At 43.4% G+C, this 26984-nt stretch overlaps 1 protein-coding gene and 1 long non-coding RNA gene across 18 annotated transcripts in view; one reads left to right on the top strand and one right to left on the bottom strand.

The window, feature by feature from the left end:
- Window positions 1–615: 615 nt before the first annotated feature.
- Window positions 616–26984, top strand: part of Mybpc1 (myosin binding protein C1) — an 85912-nt gene continuing 59543 nt past the window's right edge. For 10 of the 17 annotated variants that reach the window (XM_008765257.4, XM_008765251.4, XM_063263765.1 and 7 more), the window contains exons 1-3: window positions 616–1050; window positions 20277–20312; window positions 23558–23599. In XM_008765257.4, coding sequence (XP_008763479.1) covers window positions 1026–1050; window positions 20277–20312; window positions 23558–23599 — 103 coding nt within the window. In that variant the 5' untranslated portion in view covers window positions 616–1025. The remainder of the gene's footprint in view (window positions 1051–20276; window positions 20313–23557; window positions 23600–26984) is intronic. The other 7 variants (XM_063263768.1, XM_008765256.4, XM_063263767.1 and 4 more) reach the window with 2 other exon arrangements.
- Window positions 3256–5528, bottom strand: LOC120093549 (uncharacterized). Its single transcript, XR_005486824.2, has 3 exons — window positions 4728–5528; window positions 3739–3832; window positions 3256–3550 (listed from the first exon to the last, which is right to left on the bottom strand). It is a non-coding gene; the product is annotated as an uncharacterized LOC120093549 (long non-coding RNA).

Below are 26984 nucleotides of genomic sequence, written 5' to 3'. Positions count from 1 at the left end.
TGGTATGTGGTGTGTGTGTATGTGTGGTGTGTGTGTGTGTGTGTGTGTGTGTGTGTGTGTTTCACAAAGCTATGAAACCATCCCCACACTCCAATCCCAGAATGCCTTTATCATTGCCAAAAGAAACCTTGCATTCGTGAGCATTCAGTTCTTCTCTTAACCTGTGGCAATCACTAAGCTCTTTACCAATGTTCTACGTTCACCTAGTCAGGATATTTCATGAAAGTGGGGGTTGAATAACTTGATTTTATAACCTCTATTTTATTGCTGGTTTCACCCATGGTATAAGTTCTACTCACATTGTAGCATTCTTGTTTATATGCTTGCAATTTTAAAATGAATATCTGTCTCTTGAGAATGTTGCAAATGCAATGTATCCTAAACTAGACAGCTTTGCTATTCTCCATAGAGAAAAATAAAACAAAGTATCTAACTTGGAATTCAGTTTAACTAGTTAACATTGGTATAGAAATACAGTCAAAAGTTTAATCTCATTAATTGAGAAATCAGGAAAATGAACAACTAAGGTGGGCATAAAAATGATTGTCTTAATAGACCTTTTCCCCCCAAGTCTTAGTGAAAATTAAGAGAGATGCCAGGCTCATGAAGTATGGTTTTCATTTATTTATTTTATCACCCAAAGAAATTCTGCACTGCTGAGTCGGCAAACGCATCTGTTGGGCAGCAGAAAACAGGAAAGAACACGAGGCACAGCTGAATTTAGAAAGTTAGAGATGCTCGCATCTGCCACACGAGACGGACAGGAGAGCCCTTCCAGCAGGCGAGAGAGCAGAGCGCAGACAACAGATGTGAGAAAGGTCCCAGAGCTGTCAGATTTCAGCATCCTTGTGCCGAAGAAGGGAGGCGCCAATATGATTGATGGGCAGAGCCTGTATAAAAACGGTCCACCTCTCAGCAGCTGCTTGTCGAGCTGACCCGCACCATCTCTCTGCTGCCCTCGGGGTTTCTGTCAACTGCTGCTAGAAAGGAAAAAACCCTTTGGAGAGTAATCTTTTACTGTGGTCATGCCAGAACCCACTAAGAAAGAGGGTAAGAACACCTATAAATATTCTTATTATAGTCTCTAATATTTATTTTGGTATTTATTTTTAAACAGTTGTCTGTTTAAAAAAAAAGACTATGAAACAGTAGAATTACTGGGATGGGGAGCAAAGATAAAAATTTTTTGAGTGTGAAGAGGCCAGGAGGCTATATAATTAACTGAGAAATATCTGAAAAGGATAGTTTATAAAGCAATATTGATGCCAGTGATTAAGTAGAAAATGTATCCTTCAGTTTCCAGAGGTCTTTAGAGTGCTTACATCAAAGATATGAGCTGCTCACTGTCAAGAGGCTGGATTTTCAAGCTGATCTCCCTACTTTGTTTCTCTAAATTTCCACCTTGTGTTTGCAGTTTGCAGGGGTTGGGGCCGCAGGATGCTCTTTCAAGCACTTGGTAAATTCAGTCAAGTTTTCAAATAATAAGAATCTGTGATATTATTTGTAGGATTTTTCTTTTTCGCAGGAAGACATTTGAAATACACAAATGAGACTTCTCCTCCCCCTCCTCCTCTTCCTCCTCTCCCCTCCTCCTCCTCCTCCTCTTCCTCCTCTCCCCTCCTCCTCCTCTTCCTCCTCCTCCTCCTCCTCCTCCTCCTCCTCCTCCTCCTCCTCCTCCTCCTTCTTCTTCATCCTCTGGGAACCTAGCTTTGAAATTCTCGCTTGAAAAGAAAATCTTTCTGAATATGTCTGGTAGCATACGATCTTAAAATATGTAGCCTTTAAAAAAAATTACAAACAAAAACGAAAGACAACAAAGGAGTAGTTTTCATTAGAAGAAAAATTTCTCCTTTCTGTAAAAAAGGTCAGTTTTAAAGTTGCCGGTTAGTAAGTAAACTGGCGTTCGTGGTTATGAAGAGTGAAAATGTGCATTCACATAAACACGTTAACTACCTTTTCGTGGAAACGTCTTTCATAAACATTACCTCAGACTCTGGTTTCCCTTGGGATGGCATAAATCTTTCATCCTTTACTGAAGATTACAGAGGAATACCTTTGAGTCTCGGGCCAAGTTTTTGACGAGCCAAGTTTTTGACAAGCCAAGTTTTTGATGTTTTGCTTCTTTGGGACTGATACAAAAATGTAAAAATTTAAACCAAATCCGTTCCACTTGGGGCTTTTGAATCTTTTTTTTCCTTCTCCTCTCTAGATAAAAGCAAACCTGCACACATGCACAGACACATGCACAGACACACACACACAGGCTTAGCAGAAAACATAAAAGCAGTATTTAGGCTTTGCATTTTGAATTCCAAAAAGTGCTTGATACCGTTTTTGTGAAGAACTTTGCAAAAAGACGCACGTGTTGAAGCTGGGGTTGAGCTATGAACCAAATTCTGAAAAGGCTTTTAAGTATTTCTTTTTCTTTATGTAATTAGGTAGTCGGTGCTGACAGGTCGGGGCGATCAGTTACAGGTTGGCCCTATTTAGTGGCAGAGAGCACTGACGGGTGAAGTCTTTCTCCCAAAATAACCGCACCAAATGCATGCATTAATATGGGAACTTAATCCCAACCCCGGGAAAGTGTGTGTGTCTAACCCCTGCGCAGTGTCTTATTTGTAATGCAAATGATTTACATGTGTATTAAATGTCCCTTTTATCTGATGGGTCACTTGACCTGCCCTTTCAAGGCTTACTTGGGTGAGGTGCCTTTTCTGATTCCCAACCGAAAACAGAAGATTATTTTTAATTAGTCTGAATTTCACTTGTTGTTTGAAATCCCAACTGAAAACAACCAGAAAGCTCGAAGATTAGTAAGTCAGGTGCTAGGCTGCAGAACCAATAAATCGAATTAAATTATTCTGCCTGCTGGGTGCAGTGGTGGTTTGCATTTGCTTTGGTAACTTGATCCGATCTACTCTACATCTAGAGAGGATGAAATTATAGAGCTAGAAAGAAGATATGTATTTTTTACTCATAGGTGTTTTATACACTTAAAATATAAATTCACATGAAGACTAAAGTGGTTTTGTTTTGTTTTTTGTTGTCAAAATATATATATATATATATATATATATATATATATATATATAATTTTTTTTTTCGGAGCTGAGGACCAAACCCAGGGCCTTGTGCTTGCTAGGCAAGCGCTCTACCACTGAGCTAAATCCCCAACCCCTGTCAAACTATATTTTATGGTCTGCGTAGGAGCCCCTGCACCCAGGACAGTCATTTTATACCCATAGATTCTTTGCTTAGTTTAAATTTGGCTGGTGGGAAGTGGCATCCCCCGAAGCATCCCTGATATATTTAAAAGCCATGGAGGAAGTGTAAAGATTTCCCTTTCAAATCCCCTTACCAGCAGAACTGATTGTTAAAGGAACTGCATCTTCGATTTGCCTTCCTGAGACTGTAGCCTTTAATGACCAACCGCTGTCATTTACATTCTGAAGAACATGGTAATTTCTGTGCTGGTCTGTAGCAACCACACGCCCTGTAGATGGATGGTTTCCCGGTCAATACTGTTGGCTGTTATTCCACCGAAACCACCCTGTGAACGACAGTACCAAGAATAAAACATGGCCGTGCTTCAGAACTACCTGGAGAGACACCCTCCCCCCTCCCCGCCCCAAGGAGCCAGCTCTTATAGCTTCACTGGAGCTTCCTTCCCCTCCACAGCTGGGAACACTAGGCTGTGAGTCTTCATAGGATCTGGCAAAGAGACCAAGTTTTCAGCACCTAAAGGTGCAAAGGACACCTCGCTTAGATGCTTCCACCCTGCAGTGGCCTAGTTCATGGAATCTGGTGTCAGTTCTTCCGGTAGTGGGTCATCCTAAGGAAGAGAAAGATGGGTGCAGCTTTGAACCTCAAGGAGAAAGTCTAGTGGGTCTTAGTATATAGCTCCTGTTTGGAGCCATGAAAATACCTTAGCTAAATGAAGGACTCCTTCGGAAACAGAAAGCATCTTTTTCCCTTGGTGGCGCTGGGCATCAAAGCCAGGGCCTCGTGCATGCTGGGTGTGTGCTCTGCTATGGAGCCCAGCATAGGAGTGACCATTTCTCACTTCCTACTCAGCCCTTCACCCACTGCAGATGCATTCGGACGACTGTGTCATTTACCCCATGGACTTATATTTCGGTCTGTATTCATATAGAACCGGAGGCCGTTACGTTTTTCTAAGCAGATGGTAAGAGAAGGCATGGAAAGGAAGCTTCAGTTGGTAGGAATCTCCCAGAGTGCCTTGCCGATGGATTTATTTATGTCTCAAGTATCACTTATGCCTGACTCTACTCTATTTCGAAGAGATCAATAAGGTGACTTCTCTCCATCTTCGTGGATAATTGCCCCATGGGTCCTAATATGCAAAGACAGAAACTGCCACTGGAAATTTTCCTTTTTCCAGGCAAAAAGAAACTACCAACCTAAAATTTAATGAAGTTTCAATAACCTTTCTTCTTGGGATGGAATTCTTTATTAGTTTAAAAATAGTATGGGGTTGTATAAAGGCAATGGGAACCAAGATTATCAACTGTGGTTTCATCCATGAAACCCATACAGTGAAAGGAGGGAACCAACTGTCACAAGTTGTCCTCTGACTTCCACAAGCTCACAGTGGCACATACGGTACACAGGCACCCACGGACACACACACACACACACACAATAAAATGTAATAAAAATATACAAACAAGATGAAATGACTCTTAAACCATAAAAAACGGTTGTACCCCTGCAGCATGTAGGGATGAAGCCTCAAGGCCTGGTTCTTTAGCATCTGCAGGAGTTGCTGACCGTTAGATTCTGTGCACTCTTGGAAGATTCTTTTCTCACACATTGGGTTGAGGCCTCAGGATGAATTTCACTTTTTTTTTTTTTTTTTTCTTTTTCGGAGCTGGGGACCGAACCCAGGGCCTTGCGCTTCCTAGGCAAGCGCTCTACCACTGAGCTAAATCCCCAACCCCTGAATTTCACTTTTATCACGTGGCATATCGGGTGCTGTCATATTTCGCATGTATAACTTGTCTGGAGAGACCAAACCTTGGGCGTTGATCAAAACATTGGGTGGGTTCATAATTTTCTCCTCTTTCATGCCAGATTTTTTTTTTCTTTAACGCCGAAAGCATAAGAAAACACAGGGTTCTTTACGGCCCCAACGGTAAAGGTATATCCAGGTAACTTCCGGAATCAAAGCCGTGGCCTTTCAGCTGTCTCACCATTCAATGAACAATCCTGGCTGTGTCTACGTGGGTCTTTTTTTTTTTTTTTTGGTTCTTTTTTTTCCGGAGCTGGGGACTGAACCCAGGGCCTTGCACTTCCTAGGCAAGCGCTCTCCACTGAGCTAAATCCCCAACCTACGTGGGTCTTTTTTAGTGGGCGCAGGAGGGAACACGGTCACAGAGACAATTTTCAGTCTGGAAGCTTCCCTCACTTCCTATACTTTTCTTCCTGGTCCCTAGAACCTCTTCATGTTCTGAGGATTCCAAAACCCAATCTGAAGCTAAGGCCGCATCCTTCACCTCTTGCCTATTTCTCAGCGTGGCTCGGGGCTTAGTCATCGCCGAAAAAAGGAGCCCAGGGATGGAAAGCCTCCCTCTCATATTTACTCTTCGACCTTCAGCTTCCACATGCAAGCCGCAGGGTGGCTTATTTGAAGTCCCAAAATAAACTTGATTTGGAAATATATATATATATATATATATATATATATATATATATACATATATATATATATATCGATAGATAGATAGATAGATAAGATATAGATATAGATATATATGTGTGTTTGTGTACACATACATATATATGATATATAACTTTAATTATATAATTATATAATATAAATCATATATATAATTATATAATCTAAATTATACTTATTATATATAATATGTAATATATAATCTTAGATTAGAAAGAAGTTCATTTATAAGAAGCAAGATAAAAAAATAGAGAAGAAAGGGGGAGGCCCTTTTGTTGGTCGAGAGCATCTGTCTTCCCTCTGGTTCCGCATGATCGTGTTTGTCAAAAAACTGATGAGGAATGTAGACATTCTACTGATTTTACTGCCAGGTGTGTTGTGGCAAAACATGCCCAGAATCCCAACATCCGGGAGGCTGAAGTAGGGAATGGAAACTTTAAGGCCACCCTGGGCTACATAGTAAGATGCTATCTCAAAAACAAGACAAAATGAAATGATCAGAACGAGTACTAGAGTATGAACCCCTCCTACCACCACCGCCCCCAACCCATTCAGAGAAGAGCTGCCTCGCTACAGGAGACTCACAGTGAAGGCTTGGTTGGGGTGTCTGTCTGTCCGCTTAAGAAAGATTACATGGAGGGTTTGGGGATTTAGCTCAGTGGTAGAGCGCTTGCCTAGCAAGCGCAAGGCCCTGGGTTCGGTCCCCAGCTCTGGAAAAAAAAAAAAAATTAAAGCAAGAAAGAATACTTGGGGTAAATGCACGCCGGAGGGGCTTAACGCTTGGCAGAATTCTTCTTTTTTAGTGCCTGCTTTTATGGTCATCTGTACTGCACCTGTTAGGGAGATAAATAAAGGACCAGGCGATTCTTTCCTCTCCCTCTCTCTAAATAAACCGCTTTAAAAAAAAAAAAAAAAACCAACTAGGGAAACAAGCGTGCTTCTTGTCTAGTAAGGCTGAAGACGCTTCCCTCTTGTTTCCAAGGAATTTCGAATGGCAGGGCAGTCAAGGGTAAAGGGACTGGTAAACAGGTCCAACATTCCCTGCTGGTCCAGCAAGCTGGAGAGACAGGAAACTTGTCAAGTACTTAGGTTTTCTTGGAGGCTTGCTTTATTTTGGGCCTGAGATATGGCTCTGGCCCACAGACGTTTTCATTTTTGTCTAAGTGGTGTCTCACTCTGCAGCTAGCTCATCCTGGCCTTGAATCTGCCATCCTCCTCCCGCAGCCTCTCCAGGGTGGGGAATACAGGCCAGCAACCATCTTTTCCAGGTTTCAAGTGTTTACTCTCAAGGTCTATGAGAACACATGCTTTACAGTGCTTCCTTATCGACGGCAATTTTAAAGACCGTCCTCCCAATACTCACGTTGGAAAAACCTACCCAAACTGAAGTCACCTTCAAATCAATCATCTCCTTAGCAATTTGAACGAAAGGATCTTCGGCCAAACTGTTGCAAATACATTCTTTTAAAACCTCAGGGGGTCAATGAGAGGAAGTAGGTGTGAAATTATTGCTGTTGCTTTTATGGACATAGAAAGCATGCTTGTTCTTTTAACGTAAATCGCTTATGACCAGCTTATTTTAAAATGACAACTCGGAGTCTTTACTGACCTCTAAAGAAGGTTTAACTATTATTAAAATTTTCTATTTTTACCAGCATGCCTTTCTAATTTTCTCTGTGGAGCCTCTCTCTATTAAGGGGGAATAAGATGACTCTTGGCCATCAGTGATTTCTATGCTCATTCTAATTCTAGGCCGCATCTCTAGATGCCTTTGTGTGTTAGATAAAAATATCAGAGAGAAAGTCTTAGCAATAAGAAATCAGCCCTGTCTCACTACCACTCAGTACCAACTCTTGAAACAAGGAGATCTTTTTTTTTTTTTTTTTCTCTCCTGAAACCCTTCCGTTGGTTCAGAGTGCAGCATCCTGGGGAAATTCAATAATCCCAAAAGAAGTTGGTTATTGAACTGTGTTACTCTGAGTTCGGTAAATTGTGAAGAATCTAGTTTTCATTCGGGAGCCAATTCCCCCAAACTGACAACACGCCGAATAACAAAGACCAAACTATAAAGAAGAAACCAAGACCTTGCCATTAAATTTCCCAGAAGCTGCCAATTATTTCATAAACCAAGAGAATATGACCTCTGTATCCCCATAGGGTTTTATTTTCATTTTTACTTTTTAACAGGCAGCCGCCCTAAATCAAAGTGATGGCATTGTCTTGTCCCACTTGAATCCGTTCTGCGTAGACAGGCTCAGGTTTTAACTTACAAGAGACTGCATGCGCACAGCCACACGGTTAGACGGCAAGCCAAATTCCAGGCTCTCCCCACCCTACAGTCTCTGCATGTGATTCCACATCAACACGTAGAGCTCACAGGACAGGTGTGGGTGGGCGAGTGAGTTAGCAGGGAGCAGGGGAGTTCATCCTGCCCTGCGTGTGTTTCTCCCTCTAAGACAAGTTCATGGGGAGCCAACTATAAGCTGACTCTCATTGTGTCTTTCAAGTTTAAATCCACTCCGATAAGACTTTTGCCCTTTTATGCTCCCTAAGAATCTTTTTATAGGCAAGTTTGGCACACAAATGAAATATCTAAAGTTACATTTCATATGTCAGGCGTTAGGTCTTGTGATTCTGTTTTACTTGAGTTTTGACTTGTTTTTAGTTATCTGTTTTCTTCTTCAAAGTCATTCAAGCCTTCTCCAGATAGCATCATAAACCTCCTCCTAAAATTCCCCAGGATGCTCTCCCTGGGACCTTTGTCTTTTATAAAATGTCATGCCATAGCCCATGTCCTATTTATAGTGAAAGTTGACTTATTCATACAATTGAACACTGTAGTCTATCATAGTTGGAATTAGATGTCTTTATGATTGTCCTCTGTATTTTGCATTTTTCATATATATATATATATATATATATATATATATATATATATTGTCATCAAACATTGCTGTATGGTACTAATGGAACATTCTAGATAGCTTAAATTCCTGCTGAACCATGTACTAAGTTCCATATACTTTCTATGCCTTGGTTCTCCTATTTATAAAACGTGATTAAAATAATACCTGACTTGCAAGGTCTTTGTAAAAATGGAAATAAATCAGGTAAAGTGCTCAGATCAAGACCTTACCATACAGCAAGACTGAAGGCAGTAAGTCCAGAGCCTTTGTCAGACATAAGGCATTAAACACTCACATGTGATAGAAGCTTTGGTTATTCCCAACAACATCGTCTGCTTCCTCCTAACCTGTTGTTAATTTATAACATGTAACCAGATAAAGGTTGTCTTGGGTTTTTTTTGTTTGTTTTAGTTATGGGTTTTTGAAACAGAGTCTTGCTGTGCGGTCTTGGCTAGCCTGGTTCTTTCTGTGGAGCTCTGGCTGGCCTTGAACTTGGCATTCCTCTTGCCTCTGTTTTTTGAGAGTTGGGGGTTACAAGCAGGCAATGACCCAATAGTTGGAGCTGGTATTATTGTTGCCATCAGGAGTATGTACTTGGGGTTGGGGATTTAGCTCAGTGGTAGAGCGCTTGCCTAGCAAGCGCAAGGCCCTGGGTTCGGTCCCCAGCTCTGAAAGAAAAAAAAGAAAAAAGGAGTATGTGCTTATTTTACTCAGAGTGAAAAAGCTTAGTTTTTATGCAATTCAGATTTTTTAAAAAAAGGGTCTATACTCCAGAGCCTCTGTTGTGTTCCCACTGAAATGTGTAGTGTCGAAGGGCCTCCAGCTGTCAGAAAGAAAAGGACACTGAGCTGTTTCTTTGTTTCTCTACTGTGGTGGGTATGACCTTTCCCACTTAGATGAAAATGTCACCTTGAATAGTTAAGCCTGTAACTATTCAACTGAATGCCACCAACAGTTACGACTTGGGTTTAAGGGACACAAGATTTCTCTATAGCTGCCTTTAGCAGTCCGTCTTCCTGATTCTGAATTTTTCACAGATAACTACATAAGGAGGTAGTCTCGACTGCACATGGATGAGATGTGTAACAAATCGAGTGCCACTGGTTTATTGCTCTGGAATCTTATTTTTATGACCTCATCTGGCATCAGCACTCTCTTTCCTCTGCTTTTAAAAAGTCACCCAAAGTGAGTCCCACCGGTGCTTGGTTGAAGGCCTTGAAGGGATTTAATCCCTTCTGACTACAAACAGAGTCAACAATACAGACCCCTGGGGGTAAGACAAAGTGGGGAATTTAAAGGGAAAAATATATTGACTATGCAAATCACTTGTGAAATTGTTTCCTTATGATGTGTGCTAAACGATTTCAACTTCTTGAAATTTGTGTCCAGTTTTACCCATGGGCCATTCTGACCTCATTTGATTGTCTTTGGATGCCTGTGTCTTCATCCTCTTTCAGTGTGCGAGTTGAAACACGTACAATGCAAACAAAACACAAAGTAATGGAGAGGTCTTTAAAAAAAGGGGGGGGGGGGTTGGGGATTTAGCTTAGTAGTAGAGCGCTTGCCTAGGAAGCGCAAGGCCATGGGTTCCGTCCCCAGCTCTGGGGAAAAAAAAAGAACCAAAAAAAAAAAAAAAAAAAAAAAAAGCTCCGTGGATTTAGGGAAATTCCATCAAGCTGCAGTGTGAGTCACTGAAGTCTTCAGAATCCATGCACAATTAAATTTTGTCTATTCAGAGCCCTCAGCAACGTGTGGCCAGAGCAGATAAATCTGGATTACATGGGTTAAACCATTGTAAAGAGTAGGGCTGTCTGCAATGCTAAGGGTTCACTTTGTTCTAGAACCTGATAATCTTTAGCATTTTAGTCAATACTGGGTAGAAATGTTTCTAAAATGTAATATATCTGTACTTTAAAAAACCAAACCACCACCAACAACAACCCCTCTACATTTTAAAAAGGAAGCAAACAGGAGCCGAGTGCCGTTACACAGGCCTGGGCTCCCAGAAGCTAGGGGACAGAGGCAGGAAGATTAGTAGCTCAAGGCCATCCTTAGCTACATAGCAGCTGTAAGGTTAGCCTGGGCGACGTGAGATTGCATCTCAAAAACCAAAAGTGATCAATAGCTCACAGGGCATGTAATTTAACTTTGCCTTACAGATACTGTAGAATGTGTCATCCCAAGAACCCAAACTACAGTTTCGTTGTGTCAGATGTGTTTGAATTTGCATTTTGAATCACCATCGATTATTAGCTTTTCTGTTGCTCTTTGCTGAAAGGTCGCTTTTTTGTGCGGTCCATCACTAGATGAAACCCCGCCTTCTGTTATGTGCAGGGCCTGATGGACTAGCTACGGAGGGTTGACTGCAACCTTAAAAACAGCCGGCATCAAGAAAGCATGCTCCTTTCAAGGTCATGAAAACACAAGGTCATCACCCAAGGGCCAGCGACATCTTTAAAGTTGCTTTGTTTAGGCAACTTGCCTCCCCCAAGGCCAGTGTTCTGTGCTGGACCGAGACATCGGCGCATCTCAGGGACCTCAGTGAGGCAGCTTCAGAAGCTGTATTTGCCTCCCCAGTGGCCCTTGTAATTTTGAGATCAGCAGCTGTTACCTGGATAAGTGAATAAGGCAGATGGAAGGAAAATTATGGAGGAAGTGATAGTAAGGGATGTTGTCTCTGTCATTGTGCCCATAGGAAAACAAAGTTGCTACCTCCAAGGTCACTTTATAGTTTTGTTTTCCAACATATTGTTATCGATTGTTTGGAAATTTCACATAATGTGCCCCATCACATTCACTCCCAGTCCTCCCAGGTCCACCCTCCCACTTTTGAGACCTCACAAAAAAGGGGGAAGAGGAAGAGGAGGAGGAAGAGGAAGAGGAGGAGGAGGAGGAAGGAGAGGAGGGGGGGGGGAGGTGGTGGTGGAGAAAGATGACAGCCAAGTTTTTAAACGAGGTCTCACTATGTAGCATTAACTGTCCTGGGACTCACTCTGCAGACCAGACCAGCCTTGAACTCACAGAGATCCTCCTGCCTCTGCCTCCTGAGTACTGGGATTAATGACATGTGTCTCCCTATTTGGTCACAATTTTTTAAAAAAGATTTATTTATTGTTTATTGTATGTGGGTAGGTATTTTGTCTGCATTTATCTCTGTGCATCACATGCATGCAGTGCCAGAAGATGGTGTCAGATACCCTGGAACCACATAGAGTTGTGAGCCATCATCTGGGTGCTAAGAATTGAACCTGGGTCCTCTGTAAGAGCAGCTTCACACTTTGATCAATCAAAGCTCCAAATGAAGTATATATCATGAATGTATTCACGTTAAAAAAGGCCTTACCCAAAAAATCTATTTATTCTCACCTAGATACATATTTCACACACACACACACACACACACACACACACACACACACACACACACACACACTTATGCTTTTAGAACAGGACCTTGTTATGTTGCTAGGGACCCCTCAACCTTGGAAGTGAGTAGAATTTCAAGCACACCACTCTTAGTTATTGAAGGCATTGACCAGTTATTACATTGGAGAAAATTAAAAATCAAAAGATGTTTGAAACATTAATATATATAAGCATGCATTCTATCTGTCAGAACGCTGATGTCATCACATGTGTCCTTTGGGGGGAAAAAACTTCACAATTTACCAGTGAGAATGTCAATGAAAGATGAAAATTATATCTGAAAACAAAGAAGTAAAGTTGATATTCTGGACTCTCTAAAGGAGTCTTCTGGACTCAGGAATCCCAGCCCAGACTTTGAGAACTGTTATTATAAATCAAGTGTTTTCTTTTGGCGACAGGAATTTAATACGGCCGATTAAGGTCCCTAGATGGTAAGGTCTCCATGCAAACCGTGTTTTACCCTGAGGCTATTTCCTTCTGGCGTGCTGTTGTCCAGGTATTTCCTCCAAGTGGAGAAAGTGCCAGAGTCCACCGTCAGCACAGAGAATGCATCTACGGACTCAATGCCCTTTTAATGGAAAAAGGAAGAGAATTTGCTAGGCTACCAAAAGTGACCTCTCTAGCAGTGGGCTGGGTAAAGTCAATGTGACTGATGTGTACAATGTATATAACATTGTTACATATTTCATTTTGAGCTCAGAATGTTACCTTGAAAATAAGAAATACAGGTCAGCAAGATGGCTCAGCAAGGGAAGACTCTGGCCACCGAGCCTGAAGACCCGAGGTTTATACCTGAAGCACACACACACACACACACACACACACACACACGTGTTTTAACATGTAAATAATAATTAAGTCTGACCATGGTAGGCCACTCTTGTGACCCCAGCACTCAAGAGGTGGTAGATATGGGAGAATTTCATATCTAGCTTGATCCATGTATACTCTGTCTCAAAGATAAGTAAGCCCTATCATTTTCTTCTCCTCGGGGTCATATTACCAAAGGATGGCGTTAGAAGAGTCGTTTTTCCAAAAGCTTTCTCCATAGGTGACAGAATACAAACCACAAAAGACATAGCATTCAGTGATAACTTTTTTTTTTTTTGGTTCTTTTTTTTTTTTTTTGGGTTCTTTTTTCGGAGCTGGGGACCGAACCCAGGGCCTTGCGCTTCCTAGGTAAGCGCTCTACCACTGAGCTAAATCCCCAGCCCCCAGTGATAACTTTTTAATGTGTCCCTCCTGCCTCTACGCTTGTATAACATTCATGCGGTGTAATTAATTATGCCCTCCATAATATAAAAAAATGAGATGAAATTATACCTAAGGGCCTGCAGAATTTTTGAATGATAGTATATTGCTTAAATATATGACAATATAAAAATGCAACAATGTGGGGCTGCGAGAGATGGCTCAGTGGTTAAGAGCGCTGGCTGCTCCTCCAGAGGTCCTGAGTTCAAGTCCCAGCACCCACGTGGTGGCTCACAACCATCTGTAATGGGATCCCATGCCCTCTTCTGGTGTGTCTGAAGACAGCGACATACATAAATAAATAAATCTTTTTAAAAATGCAATAATGTAATAGTATTTATGTAAAGGTAGCATGACAGCTTAAATGAGATTACATCCAAGGGTCCACGGAATATTTTTAATGACAGTGTATTACAGTGTGAATACAGTGACATGTATTTAAATACATGACCATATGAAATATAACTGTGTAATAATAGTTTTATTATGGAAAGCTAGTATGGCAGCCTGGTGGGAGGCAGTGAGCCTATGAAGAAGAGAGAACTGGATGATGTCATTTTAGTGGACAGACACAGCCATGCAGAGAACTTCATGCCCTCTAAGAGTTAAGATTTCCCTCCCCCCCCTTAAGTTACTGACCACAAAACCCTTGGCATGGAAAGGGGAAATGGCTTCCACTGGCAGGTGAGAGCCGCCCCATTTATGGAGTTCCTGGTTCCCAGTGTTTCTTCAGCAGCTGAAGGCCATGTGTGAGGTTGTCTCATGCCTGCCACCAGTGCCCGTCAATTAGAATGCCTGGGCAGAAGCCGTGCGGGCCTGCCATCGGCAGCATACCTGGGCTTTTTACAGTAGGTGATCATAGGAAAAATCCACCATAAATAGATCAAGCGTCTGAAAGCATTTCAGCCTTGCAGAGGAAGGGAAAGCCTGCTGTGAACTAGAAACGATCAAAGACTCGCCGCTCGGGTCTAGGAGGGCAGACACCAGCTTCTTTGCTGCTCAGTTGTGTGGTTTCCACTAAGATCTTTGGGCTCTTTCTGGTTATTTATTTCCCTTTCGCCTCTCATCCTCTTCCTCCTCCTCCTCCTCTTTCTTCGGCAACTTACATGGTCCTGCTCTTCCAGACCTATTGGGATGGTTTTCTGCTAACGGATGAGTACGGAGAGGGGAGCACCCTTTATCCAGTTGCTTCACAAAGTTCGGGCTCAGTATTTTAGCTTTTAAGTAGGCAGAAGTTTAGTGGCATCTTGCGTTGTCAATATCTATCTGCCTGTTTAAGATCTGGAAAGTTAGCCAGAAGAGGGACCTCTTGGCTATTACTACACAGGGAACCACCTACCAGCTGCCTGGGGGGTATTTACCCAGAAATTGGTAGGACAGGTTCCTTGGTTCTACTCACTTTTCCAGCCTAGATTTTTAAAGGGGGACAGATTCCTTAGAAAGGAAAGGGGTGCATTGTTCCTGAGAGCCACTACCCTAGCCGCGATTGCTCTCCTGCCCTTGTTAAGAAACGCAAGACATGTGTTGACAGTTAAGATGAAATCTAAAAGATGGATTTGGGCGAGTGCCTGGGAGCCTCAGCCAGCAGGAGGACAGCAATGGAAGACATAGTGTTCCCTGTGGGTAATACAGCTGAAGAAGGCTCCCCGTAGAGCAGCAGGGGACTGTTCTTGGTTTCTTGGCAGGGAGGAGAAGGGGCTTTTGTGCGGTAGGAGCAGCCTGCCAGTCAGCTATATTTATAGAGCACCTGCTGTGTGGAACTTGGAAAAGAAAAGTAGACGGGCCTTGTCCTTAAGAAGCTTGTGACCAAAGAGGGAAGAAAGGCCCTCGGCTACTGTAAACGCTTTAGCATTTACAGCCATCTATGACCTGGAAGTTGAAGAGGGGACCTTGAAGGGTCTGAGCTGAGCGGTGATGCTCCACGGGTAGGCTGTGGGCCAGCAGCACCAGCAGTGCCCACAAGCCTGTGAGAAATGCGGAATTTGGAACTTGGCCACTGATCTCCCCTCACAACCTGCGGTTTGATCAGATCCTGTGCAAACGGCAGTTTCTGATGCTCTAGGGTCCACGGAAGTCCCAAGTCCCGAGTATTCTAAGAGGGCAGAGTGAGGAGGGCAACAGAACTAGTCAATACTGGCAACCATTCATGTGCGAGTCCCTTAAACACAGGGGTCTCCTCTCTCAGCCAGCTTCGTAAGCCAGACTCACAATGGGTACTGCCACCTACCCCATACCCGGTGGGGGTAAGAGGGATATCGCTACTAACGAATGGCTACCATAGCAGCAGCCAATGAACTCGGTGTGTGTGCAAATGATTTTAGTGGCAAGGCTGATCATGCCAGGATCTGTCCGAGACAAAGACATGAGAAAGACACACAAGCAGTAATACAGGCAATACTAAAGGACACCCCATGGGGGTGCTGAAACTTTGGGAATGGTTCATTTTCTGAGTCAAGCCTGCTTGGCTGTCACCATTTCTGGTCACCGATTGCCTCTAGGTTGCATGAACTCCGGAAATGACAGGAGGGTTTTATTTTTTGTTTTTGTTTTTGTTTTTTTTTTTCCATTCTCTATTTGTTTTGACACAATTGATGACTGGTTGATGACTGATCTGCTTCTCTAACTTGTGAACTGCAATGCTAGCAATGAATTATACTCAGTTTAGTAGTAGCTCCCGTTTTACAGTTAGGGTGCAGGGGGAGAGGACATCTGTCCCACTCCGGGCTGTCTTCTCAGCCACCACCCCAATTCCCCACACATTTTAACACTGAGAAGTCCCTGGTTCTAAAAATTAGACGAATCCTTAACAGGTGGCATAAGTAGACAGACGTTTCTTGTTCAGGTGTGGCCAAGTAAAAATGAAGATCATTAAGAAAAACCAGGAAGCAATGACATTTAGACCATGCATTTATTAACCCTTTCTTTCCTGCGGACCACCCTGAGATGGAGACTTTGTTGTTAGTTCAGCTTCCTAATCAGGAAACAGAGGGATGTTCCGGGAGGTGGAGCAGCATAAGAGATCATGTGACCATGAAGGTGATTTGAGAGAAAAGTGAAGTAACAATGTTGCAAAGTCTGTCAGCTCGCTTCTTCTGCCTCCTTCAGAGCAACTGAGAAAAGAAGCACAGGCCTGCGGCAGAGGGTAGGCTCTCAGGCCAGCCTGGGGATGGGGATGGGGATGAAGGTATGGACCCTAGCTTCCCTCTAGAACAGTGGTTCTCAGCCTTCCTAAAGCTTTGACCCTTTAATTCAGTTCCTCATGTTGTGCTGACCCCCAAACCATAAATTTATTTTCATTGCTACTCCTTAACTGTAATTTTGTTACTTTATGAATGGTCATTGTAAATATCTATGTTTTCCGGCGGTCTTAGATGGCCCCTGTGAAAGAGTCATTCAATCCCAAAGGGGTTGCGACCCCACAGGTTGAGAACAACTGCTCTAGGAGGTACAGAGCCTAGCTTCTCCTCATGAACTGTGTGGTCTGTCGGGATTCAGTTCCTGGGCAGAAAAGGGGATAATCACAAGCAATAACTCTCTAGAGTTAAAAACGTCAATTTAAATTAGTCCCGAACACAACAGGAGTCAGTAAGTGATGGCTGTGTATTTGTTGACTGCAAAGTAACGGGCTTTTTGTGTTCTTCAGAGGGCAAATTTCCTTTTCACAGAAGCATACAACTTTCACTTCCATGCAGAGGTCTGAGCACTGACGGCCTCTGACTCTGCAGCTTGGTCAATCGTTACAGCTGGCTGGTAAAACTGTGTCTCCCGGACCTGAGGCAGCTGAGTCAAAGCTCTTAAATCCTCATTGTGTTTTTATATTTTGGCCTGCCGAGTAGTGCATGGGTCCTTCAGACACAATGGAAATGGACAATTTGTATTCAGGGCATGCGCCCAGCTTTCAGCATCCAAGATGATTCTAATTTATTTGGTTAGAAATCACCCAAGGCACTAGTTGGATCTTAAAACAAAACAAAACAAAACAAAACAAAACAAAACAAAACAAAACAAAACGAAAAAACAACCCCATAGCTGTCCGTAGGAAATATGCCTTGTGCTGTGTGTGGTAATGCATGCTTGGAGGTCCGACAATTTCTAAGGCTGGGGCAGAAGAATTGCAGTGTGTTCTAGACTAGCCTGGGCTACACAAAATGTTTGATGCTAGCCAGAGCTCCATAGTAAGATCTTGTCTCAGCCACAAAGCTGAGAGCCTGATTCAACTCAATAGCTTGCCCACAACCACCCATGCAGCCTTTCTACATTCTTCTGTTAGCTTACGCTACACTTACTGTGTTTTCAGCAAAGCAACAAGATGCCAGGGAGATTGGAAAAATAGGCATCCCAGTCAATATTTAATTGGAGAAGGGGATAAGTATACTGAGACTGCTGGGAAATAACCAAATCATAGCTGATGAGTAGTATATTATGATAAGGGACAAAAAGAAGGTCACAGCCCAGAGGGCCTTGGAAGAAGCCATAGAGGTGGGCCAAGTATAATAGTAGGGTAGGGTAGTTCCAAAGCACAATAAACGACTTCTACAACTGTGAGGAGGAAGGATCGGGAGACAGCACTGTCTGCAGAAAGAGCCAAGAAGAGGTCTGTGGGTATGGGGTAGCCATGGCTCAGGCCACAAGATACTATGTCAGAGAAACTGGATTCCTACACTGGTACTCTGATATCTGTCCATGCACCTCAACAATTTACCCAGAACCAAGTTGTCAATACCAGGTTCCCATTCCTTCACTCTGATCTCTGAAAATAAAAGGGCTAAGGCTTCCTTCTTCTAGTGGACAACGGCATTGATGATACTTTCTGTGAATGCAAGCATTCTTGACAATGGCATCTAAAGGGATATGTGTTTCACTCTGTCTGTGAATGACCTCACATCCTGCCATGTTATCTTCTGCTTGCATGGAAGGTTCTGTGCTTTTTCTCCTTTAATATCTGCCTAAGTAACCATTCATCCATCTATCTATCTATCTATCTATCTATCTATCTATCTATCTATCTATCATCTCATTAATAAATAGTAAAATACCTCCTGACCACCAGAATATTTGCAAAAAGAATCAGATGGGTAAGTAGACAAATTGAAGCTTTTATCAGGTACAAATTTTGATTTTTTAAAAGATTTATTTATTTATTATATATAAGTACACTGTAGCTGTCTTCAGACACACCAGAAGAGGGCATCAGATCCCATTACAGATGGTTGTGAGCCACCATATGGCTGCTGGGATTTGAACTCAGGACCTCTGGAAGAGAAGTCAGTCCTCTTAACCACTGAGCCATCTCTCCAGCCCCAAAATATAATTTTTAAAAGACATGGCTACACTCTGCGTCCCTGCATTTCTCCTTTTCTGATTTCTGTCATGGCACAATCCACTCATTTGTTTCAACTCATTCCATCCTGACCAGGCTAAACGTCCCATGCATTCCCACAGCCCTGCAGATATGAAGCAGCCTAGACAGGGACAAAAAGGAAGCTCCTGGGATCCCATTATCTGCCTAAAATACAACTTTCTTATCTTTGGGTTTTGTTTAGTGATCAAGTGGGGGGAAACACTTTTAAAGGAGATTGCCTTCGTTAACATTCTCTTCCTGTTCTGGAATTAAGGCATCCGGTTTACTCACACAGAACCAATAACACCCAGTTCTGAGTGCCTACGGGAAGCCCACAGGGACATCTGTACACCCTTACACCCTGGGGTGTGCCTGTAGCTACTTGAAAATAGTATGTGCTCTAATGGAAGGTTCCTTACCAGACTGCACGGCCGTACCGCTCCACACTTTGCACACCGCAGACACAAAGTCACATGTAAAATCTCCAATCCTGCGCTTTAGAACTGCTTGGTAGGCATAGATAGAAGTCTAGGCATGTATCCTTAACGAAACCAGCATGGGGACAGCTTAATTCTGTTTCCCAGAGACCATAGCTTTGCCTTGTAATGAATGAAAAGCCACAGAATCAGAGGACTGAGGGCTGTGTTGTGCTGACCTTTCAGAAAGTATCCTTGTGGAAAAAAAGACCTTACTGGAGTCACCTTGGTGCATTTTCCTTGTTGCTGTTGTTATAAGGAACCACTCCCCTTCTCCCCACCATCACTACCAGGCAGTTTTCCCTCCCTCCTCTCCTCCCAGTCCTTCCTTCCACCTCCCCTCTGCACCCTCCCCCCATTCCACTCCTCCTTTTGAGAAATGGGCAGGCTCCCCCGGATATCAACCAGCCATGGCATATCAAGTTGCAGTAAGAGTAGGTGGTTCCCCTCATATTAAGGGCAGACGGGGCTACCCAGTAAGAGAAAAAGGGATCCAAAAGCTGGCAATAGAGTCAGAGGTGGCCCCTGTTCCCACTGTTAGGGGTCCCCTCAAGAAAACCAAGCTACATTACTGTGCCAACGGGTGACCTAGGTCAGTCAGTAAGGGGACTTAAAGCTCCACAGTACACGTTTGTCATTTTCTGGGTCTCATTTTGTCCTGACAGCAGCCCTCCAATATCAAATCAATGCCATGGGCATGATTCCAGACAAAATTAAATACCTAGTCTGCACTTGCTTGGATGAGGTTTTGCGTGTTTTCACATTTCGAGACAGACTTTTAGATAGCCCTGACTGTCCTGGAGCTCAGGGGACAGACCTAGATGACAACGAACTCCACTTTTCCTGCCTCTACCTGGAAAGGACTGGGATTACAGGTGTGCGCTGCTCCTTCTGGTCTTGAATGAATAATGAAGCCGCGAAGCCGCAAGGCCACGAGCTTAGCCTGGATCTTCGCCTCATCTCTGCTCTCTCTGGCATCACAGTACCCCACCTTTATCAGGTCGTTTGGGGTCCTCGGGTCCCACCACACACCACAAGGCAGTGTGCTGGGCCTCCAAATGCTACGGCTGGTCCTCTGTCAGCAAGCACAGGAAGACACAGCCAGACACAGCCAGAGCAGAGCCCCCCTGACTTATGAGAAGAGAGCCTAACACTTCCGTCATTCTTTTCCTTTCTAGAAAATGAAGTGCCCGCCCCAGCCCCTCCCCCAGAAGGTAAGTTAAGCCATCGCCTCATGCATTTGAGCCGCGGATGCTGAAGTCCGTCCCAGCATGATTTGGTCTCCGTGGATGCTGTGAGCTTTAACCTACTTTCTACTGAGACACTGGATGATGACAGGTGTGATCAGTTGATAACAAAAATAATCCAGTGTGTTAACCCGATTTGAACAGTGCTTCCTATGGTACATTTTCGGATCCTTTCCAAGTCCTTCAGTCACATAAGAGTTGTTGCTGGCTTCACATTTCACCTTGGTTAAGGGGAAGCATTGATGAAGCTATCCCCGATTTAGTGAAAGACAAAAGTTTCCGTGTTTCTTGTGATTACGGAACATGGATCCCATCTCAGCAGCTTCTCGACTCGGTCTACGTCACCATCGGGCACCTTCAGAAACTGTTAAGGAAGTTTGCAGAAAGGTTTGGGATCCCCGTGACACATCCCCAGATCCAATTTATTGAGTCATTAGTATTTGCTTGCCTACCAGATTGGGGGGTGGGGGGAGGAAATAATTAAAAGTATCCAGCAGAATTCTTGGTAGGACTGCATGCAGCCAGGAACATACCAAGTCTGCTTTACATGTAGGAGACCTGTGGGTTAAGGCATAGACTAGAGACTGGAGCAGAGAGGAGACAGCCCAACGGATGGTTAAGAGCTCAGTATAGCCCTCAGGAATCGTCGGTGTATTCTGCCAAGAGGAAAGAAGCCAAAAATCATGTGCACTGTCCCACAAGCCACCCAGCCAGGCCACATTGTCCCACAAGCCAGCCACCAGGCCAGAGAAACAAAAACATAACAACCACAACAACCTCTTTCTCACCACCCTTCCGCCTTAAAGAGGAATCTAGTAAGTCACTCGCTGGGCTTTTACCTCACACACAACTCCAGGCAGCACCCTAACCCCGGAGACGGAGACAGGGCTCTCTTCCAAACATTTGAAAGCTGAGACTCCCTGTACCAGACACAGCGTGGAGTTCTAAACAGATATAGCAGTTTCCTGTACTGTTGGTTTGCAGGAAAATGGAAAATAAAACAAGGCCTGCAGAACAATGAACCACAAGTCAGCAGCTATGCTGACACGCTCACCTGTCAGGGTAGCATGCTGGTTACCTGAGCTGGCAGTGTAGTGTGGACTCAAGGTGTGGGAGGCCACTGCTGCCTAGTTCTGCCCGAGTCAAATAGAACTGAATAAAGTTTCAATTTCTAGCCCCCCTCCCCCACCACATCTCTCTCTCTCTCTCTCTTTCTCTTTCCTTTTCTTTTCTAGAAATTTATGAGAGGATTATGTAGCCTTGGAAGGAGATAGCTTCTCAGAGGGCAGTCTGGAGATCCAAGCTGCACATAGAAGCCTCTTTGTCTAGCTAGGACGACCAACCTCACTGAAAACCTTAAGCACTAAGGAATACAGCTGAATTTCCAAATGAATGAAACGGGCTCCCTGCCCCTAAGAGGTCAAATAGGCAAGCTCAGGTTTGCAGTTGTCAATCTTGAAGCCACTGGAGACTTGTGACATTCTTCTTAGGATCTCCGTCTTCCTTGCCCTTTACTTCTCGTATTTAAAGCTTACCTTGGCCCTTCCTGAGCACACTGAGAACCTAGAGGCCATGACAAATACGCCTTTCCCTTCTGCCAGCCGGTCGGAGGTTGTGCTAGGCCACTATCAATTATGTTTCTCTTATTCTGCCATATTTATTATACAATACTGAGCTACTACGGCTAAAAAGCCTCCTTTCATACTCCGTTGAGATAGTCCTTAGCTGAGATCTGGCTCTCTAATTATGGAGACAGTCAGACAGACAGGGTGTGGAGGAAAGAACTCATGCATGAAATGATATTTAATGGGGTCTTTTGATTGGTTGGTTGGTTTGGTCTTGTTTTTGCTTGTTTGTTTGAAACAGGGTCTCCTGTATCTCAGGCTAGTTTTGAACTCATGATCCTTTTGGTTCCATAGAATTACAGTGTGAGCCACCATGCCCTGCTGTGGTTGAAACAGTTTCTTGTGTTTTTTGTTTTGCCATCTTATTTTTTATTTTTTTTTAACTTTAATCGATTCTCTGTGAGTTTCACATCATGCACCCTAGTCCCGCTCATCTCCCGGTCTTCTCATATCCACCCTTCACCCTTGCAAACTACTCCCTAAAATAACACACACACACACACACACACACACACACACACACACCACCACCACCACTACTACCACCACTACCACTACTAATAAAATCAAAGCATAGAAAACATCCCATCATGGAGGCCATGTTACTTTAATGTTTTAAGATGTATTTGTATGTGGGTATCTGTGTGAATGAATGCACATGCTCATGTATGTGAGTGCAGCAGAAGCCAGAAGAGGGGTGGCGTTACAGGCAATGCTGGCCACCTGACATAGGTGCTAGGATCCAAGCACAGACTCTCATGTTTGAACAGCAAGTTCTCTTAGCTACTGAGCCATCCCTCCAGCCCTAACAATTATTACCTCACACATACTATCTTCTCATCTCTAAACTGTCGTGATTCTGAACAGAAAGAAATACAAGGTAGATGACGGCAACTGACCAGGTCTGACCTCACTGCCCTCTTAACACATCTATTGCCACCCAACACAATCCAGAAGATCTGTGTGCCCACGAGAACATTTTTGAAACTGCAAACATCTCACAACTGTTTTATACCTCCTTGTAATAACCAGAGGCTAAATGTCCCTGGCTGACCTCTAAAACAAAGTGATCCTCAGAGTATAATTAGTTCTACTCTGATATATAATATGGTCCTGGTAGAGTCAGGTGTATATGGGTTCTCTCTCTCTCTCTCTCTCTCTCTCTCTCTCTCTGGTGGGAAAGTTTGTCTTATTGGGACAGGGGCTCTCTTTGTAACCCTGGCTGTCCTGAAGCTCAAAGACTGTAGACCAGCCTGTCCTTGAACTCAGAGAGATCCTCTGCCTCCAACTTGTGCGTGCTGGGGTTAAAAAGTATGCCACCATACCTGGCCCTGGGTTAAGTGTATTTTAACAAAATGTGTATTGCATGGTTTTGTCTAGACATTTAAAACGATCACATTTATTAACTGCTTTGATTAAGGGTTAGAGTGAGTCTGAACTACAATCCCCAAACTCCCGATTAATATGTAGCATAACGAGTATGAACCAACATTATTAACACAATCATTTATTTTCTTCCTCTCCCTCCACTCACCCAATAAAGTGCTGTAAGACACTTTTAAAGATGTGCTTGTACTTTCCACACAGAACCAAATAAAGACAAAGAGGCGGGAACCACTCCAGCAAAAGGTGAGTTGGAGAGAGGGAGAGCTAGACTGAATTCAACAAGGCAAGAACAGGAAGGGGTCCTTCCAGGTGTCGTGTGACCCATGACATTTCCTCGAATCAGCTTTGTCTGTGTGGCTTCCAGTTCCTCATTTTCAAGATCCGATGGGCATAACCAAATGGTGCTTTGGTTTGTGACTGTCACGCACCTTTCCAAACAAAGGAAAACCACCACAAAACAATGTCAAAAGCAGTCAGGGAGAGGCTAGCACAGGAGTTGGTGACTTGGTCGTTTCTGAGTTCCATTGAGCATCGGAGAAAAGCCGTTTGATCCTGGTTTGTTTCCGGTGAGAAAAATCAGCTGATTTATCCAGATGTTTCAGAAAGGTTTGCCAGGGTTTGGGTCCTACGTGAACTAGTTCAGGTTTTACTAGCAATCGTTAAGACTTCATGACACTTGAGTATGTACTCCTGGGGGCACACTGATTTTAGACACTGGCATTTCAAACACTAAGCAGACATCGTGTAACTGCTTACTGAATTGAAAACTGGCTTATGGGCATGATGCTGACCCCTGTTCCGCACTTTGTGGAGACGCTACAGTTTTGGAAAAGAAGTAGTCGTCAACATGTATTTCTGTGACTCCCTGTGGCTGAAGTCATTGTCATCGTGGGCATCTCTTTCAGCCTTCCACAGAGAAAAGTTTTCTTGGAAACGATGGATGCTTTCGCCTTATATGCTTGCATCGCCATTTTTGCGTTAACATTTATTTGAGTCCTGAAGAATGCAGTTTAAATTTCAGAATAATTGTTTTCTGACTACAGTAAGATTCTTTTTTTTTCCCTGAACACAGCCCAAAGCCTGTTAATTATGTATTTGTTCTTTTAATGTCATTGTTCATCTCCTAATTCCCAGGATACTGTTTCTTACACATTAGCAACATGTTCCTTTCTGCTAGTATACTAGCTTCTCTTCAGATAACCTGAACTTACTGTCTTGTAAATGAACTCACAGCGGTAGCACATGGCTCTTGGTCCTGACCTTCAGGAGTGCCCACGGACAGTACCACGGATGCTAATCCTGGCTACGTGGCCATGGCTCAAGGCTATTTTCTTACAGAATGCAGACAGTGCAAACTCCTAGAAATCTTTCCATGATATGTGTTCAAGGAGATTTGGATGTCCTGGCTGAAGTCACTGTAACATTATTCTCCACAGGACCCACGGAGTGTACCTCTGCTTCCAAATTTGGAAAGGTGCTTGGGCCGACCTGTAAGGCTGAACCAACAGAGGGATGATGTAATGCCAGAAGGCAAGCGGTCATGGTTTAAACAAAGCCCGGGCTTGACCCTCAATCTGCAAAGGTCATCAGACTCTATTTATATGCTTAAAAAATTTTTATAAACTAAATGCAACCAGTCACCAGACACTTCCTCACAGAAAACAAGTATAACACAAGAGTAAGGCCAGATGAGGGAATCTTGTGATTTTGTAGCATTTTTTTCCCCTTCTTCTTATGTTTACAGAAGATAAGTTAAAGGCATGACTTCTTACAGCGATGTGCCCAGGTTCATAAACCGCCTGGCTTGCTTGTTTTTGTTTTGTTTTACAGAGTCACTCTTCCTATTTGGCAAGTCAGTTTCATATAAAAGGGGATGCTCATTCTTAAACAAGGAAGCTAGGTGAATGGTTTCATTTTATTTTCTGTCCTCTTTGACTACCACCCATTTGCCTCCAGGACAGGGAGATTTCAAAGAAAATGCTGAGTAATAAGAAAAAAACAGCCTGGGCTGGAGAGATGGCTCAGTGGTTAAGAGCACTGACTGCTCTTCCAGAGGTCCTGAGTTCAAATCCCAGCAACCACATGGTAGCTCACAACCATCTGTAAAGAAAAAAACAGCCCATAGGTTCAATGGGATTGCCGGCTGCACTCCTCTGCAGTCTTGACTAGCAATGCCTTCCTCTGCTCAATTCCTCCTACTCTGGGTCTTCATAAATTCTTTTTTAAACTGTCCAACTCTGGTTTCAGTTCTTTTTCAGCTCACCCCTGACCATCTGGCTCATTTCCATCCTTCCTTCTTCCTCCTGATTATTCTTGGACCCGTTGCCTCTGTCATTTACGATTGTCCCCAGTTAGTCACGTATTAATGGCTGACCCCTTTCCCTAACTAGATCGCTGCCTGTCGATGGTCAGGCACGATGTCTTTTTTTTTTTTTTTTTTTGGTTCTTTTTTTTTTTTTTTTTTTTTCCGGAGCTGGGGACCGAACTCCGGGCCTTGCGCTTCCTAGGTAAGCGCTCTACCACTGAGCTAAATCCCCAGCCCCCAGGCACGATGTCTTAACACCTCTTTGGTCTCCTCACCTCCGTTCCCTCCAGCATCTGGTGCAGAACCTCACATGACAACCTTCCAATAAGTACTTGCAGAATGAATGGACAACTGAATTTCCACTCTGGCTTGCTTGCTGCCCATGCCCATGGCCATGCCCATGCCCAGAGGCGATCTGAATAAAGTTTTATTTCTCACTTGCCGGGCAAGATGCATATTTACAGTTCGAACGTGAGGGTAATATAGACAGCTTGCTCAAAGCTTCGAAACATAGTCTTGCCTGGAAATGAGTTCTGAACTTACCCTGCTATCTTTCATTACTATGTCCTCTTGTCCTCTGAACAGTTGAAATACATTCAATAAATAAGCTCTAAGATTATCACTATTAACGATATTTTGCTGCACTGGAGAGATGGCTCAGCGGGAAAGAGCACTGATTGATCCAGGTTAGACTACCAGCACCCAGGAGGCAGCTCAGAACCATCTGTAATCGCAGTCCCAGGGGGCTCTGACGACCTCTTCTGGCCTCTACAGGCACTGCCTACACAAGTTTCCGGCATACCATCCATACAGAAAACATTGAAAACAAAGGGAAATAATTTTAAAAGATTATGTTTGGGTGAGTTATTCTGAGACAACTTCAAATTTTACTTGGAAATAATTCTTTTTTTTTTTTTTTTTTTTTTTTTTTTGTAGCCAAGGAGAGTTGCTTGGTCTTGCCATTACCCCTATAGCTGGGATATGGGGATATGGTGGCTATGTCTGCCAACTTCTTCAAACACGACTAGTAGTTTCTGAGTTAGTCACAGGAGTACACACCTAGAAACCTAGCACCTGAGGAGCTGAAGTAGAACAACTGAGTTCCAGGCCAGCCAGGGCTACTTAAGGCCCTATCTCCAAAAGTAATTTTTTTTCTTAAGTATCCTCTTTGCTCAGTTTGTGTGTGTGTGCTAGTGCAAAACAGGCGTGGTTAAAATAATTACTGCTCCTTTTGTTTTTCTTCCAGAAGAATGCTTGCTTTTTGTAGTTGCTGTAAAGAAAATAAAATTGTATTTACCTTTCCCAGGGATTAACATTACCACA

The sequence above is a fragment of the Rattus norvegicus genome, chromosome 7 (genome assembly GCF_036323735.1).
Source record: "Rattus norvegicus strain BN/NHsdMcwi chromosome 7, GRCr8, whole genome shotgun sequence".
In the NCBI taxonomy this organism is placed as follows: domain Eukaryota; kingdom Metazoa; phylum Chordata; class Mammalia; order Rodentia; family Muridae; genus Rattus; species Rattus norvegicus.
This window is presented reverse-complemented; position numbering and strand designations above follow the sequence as displayed.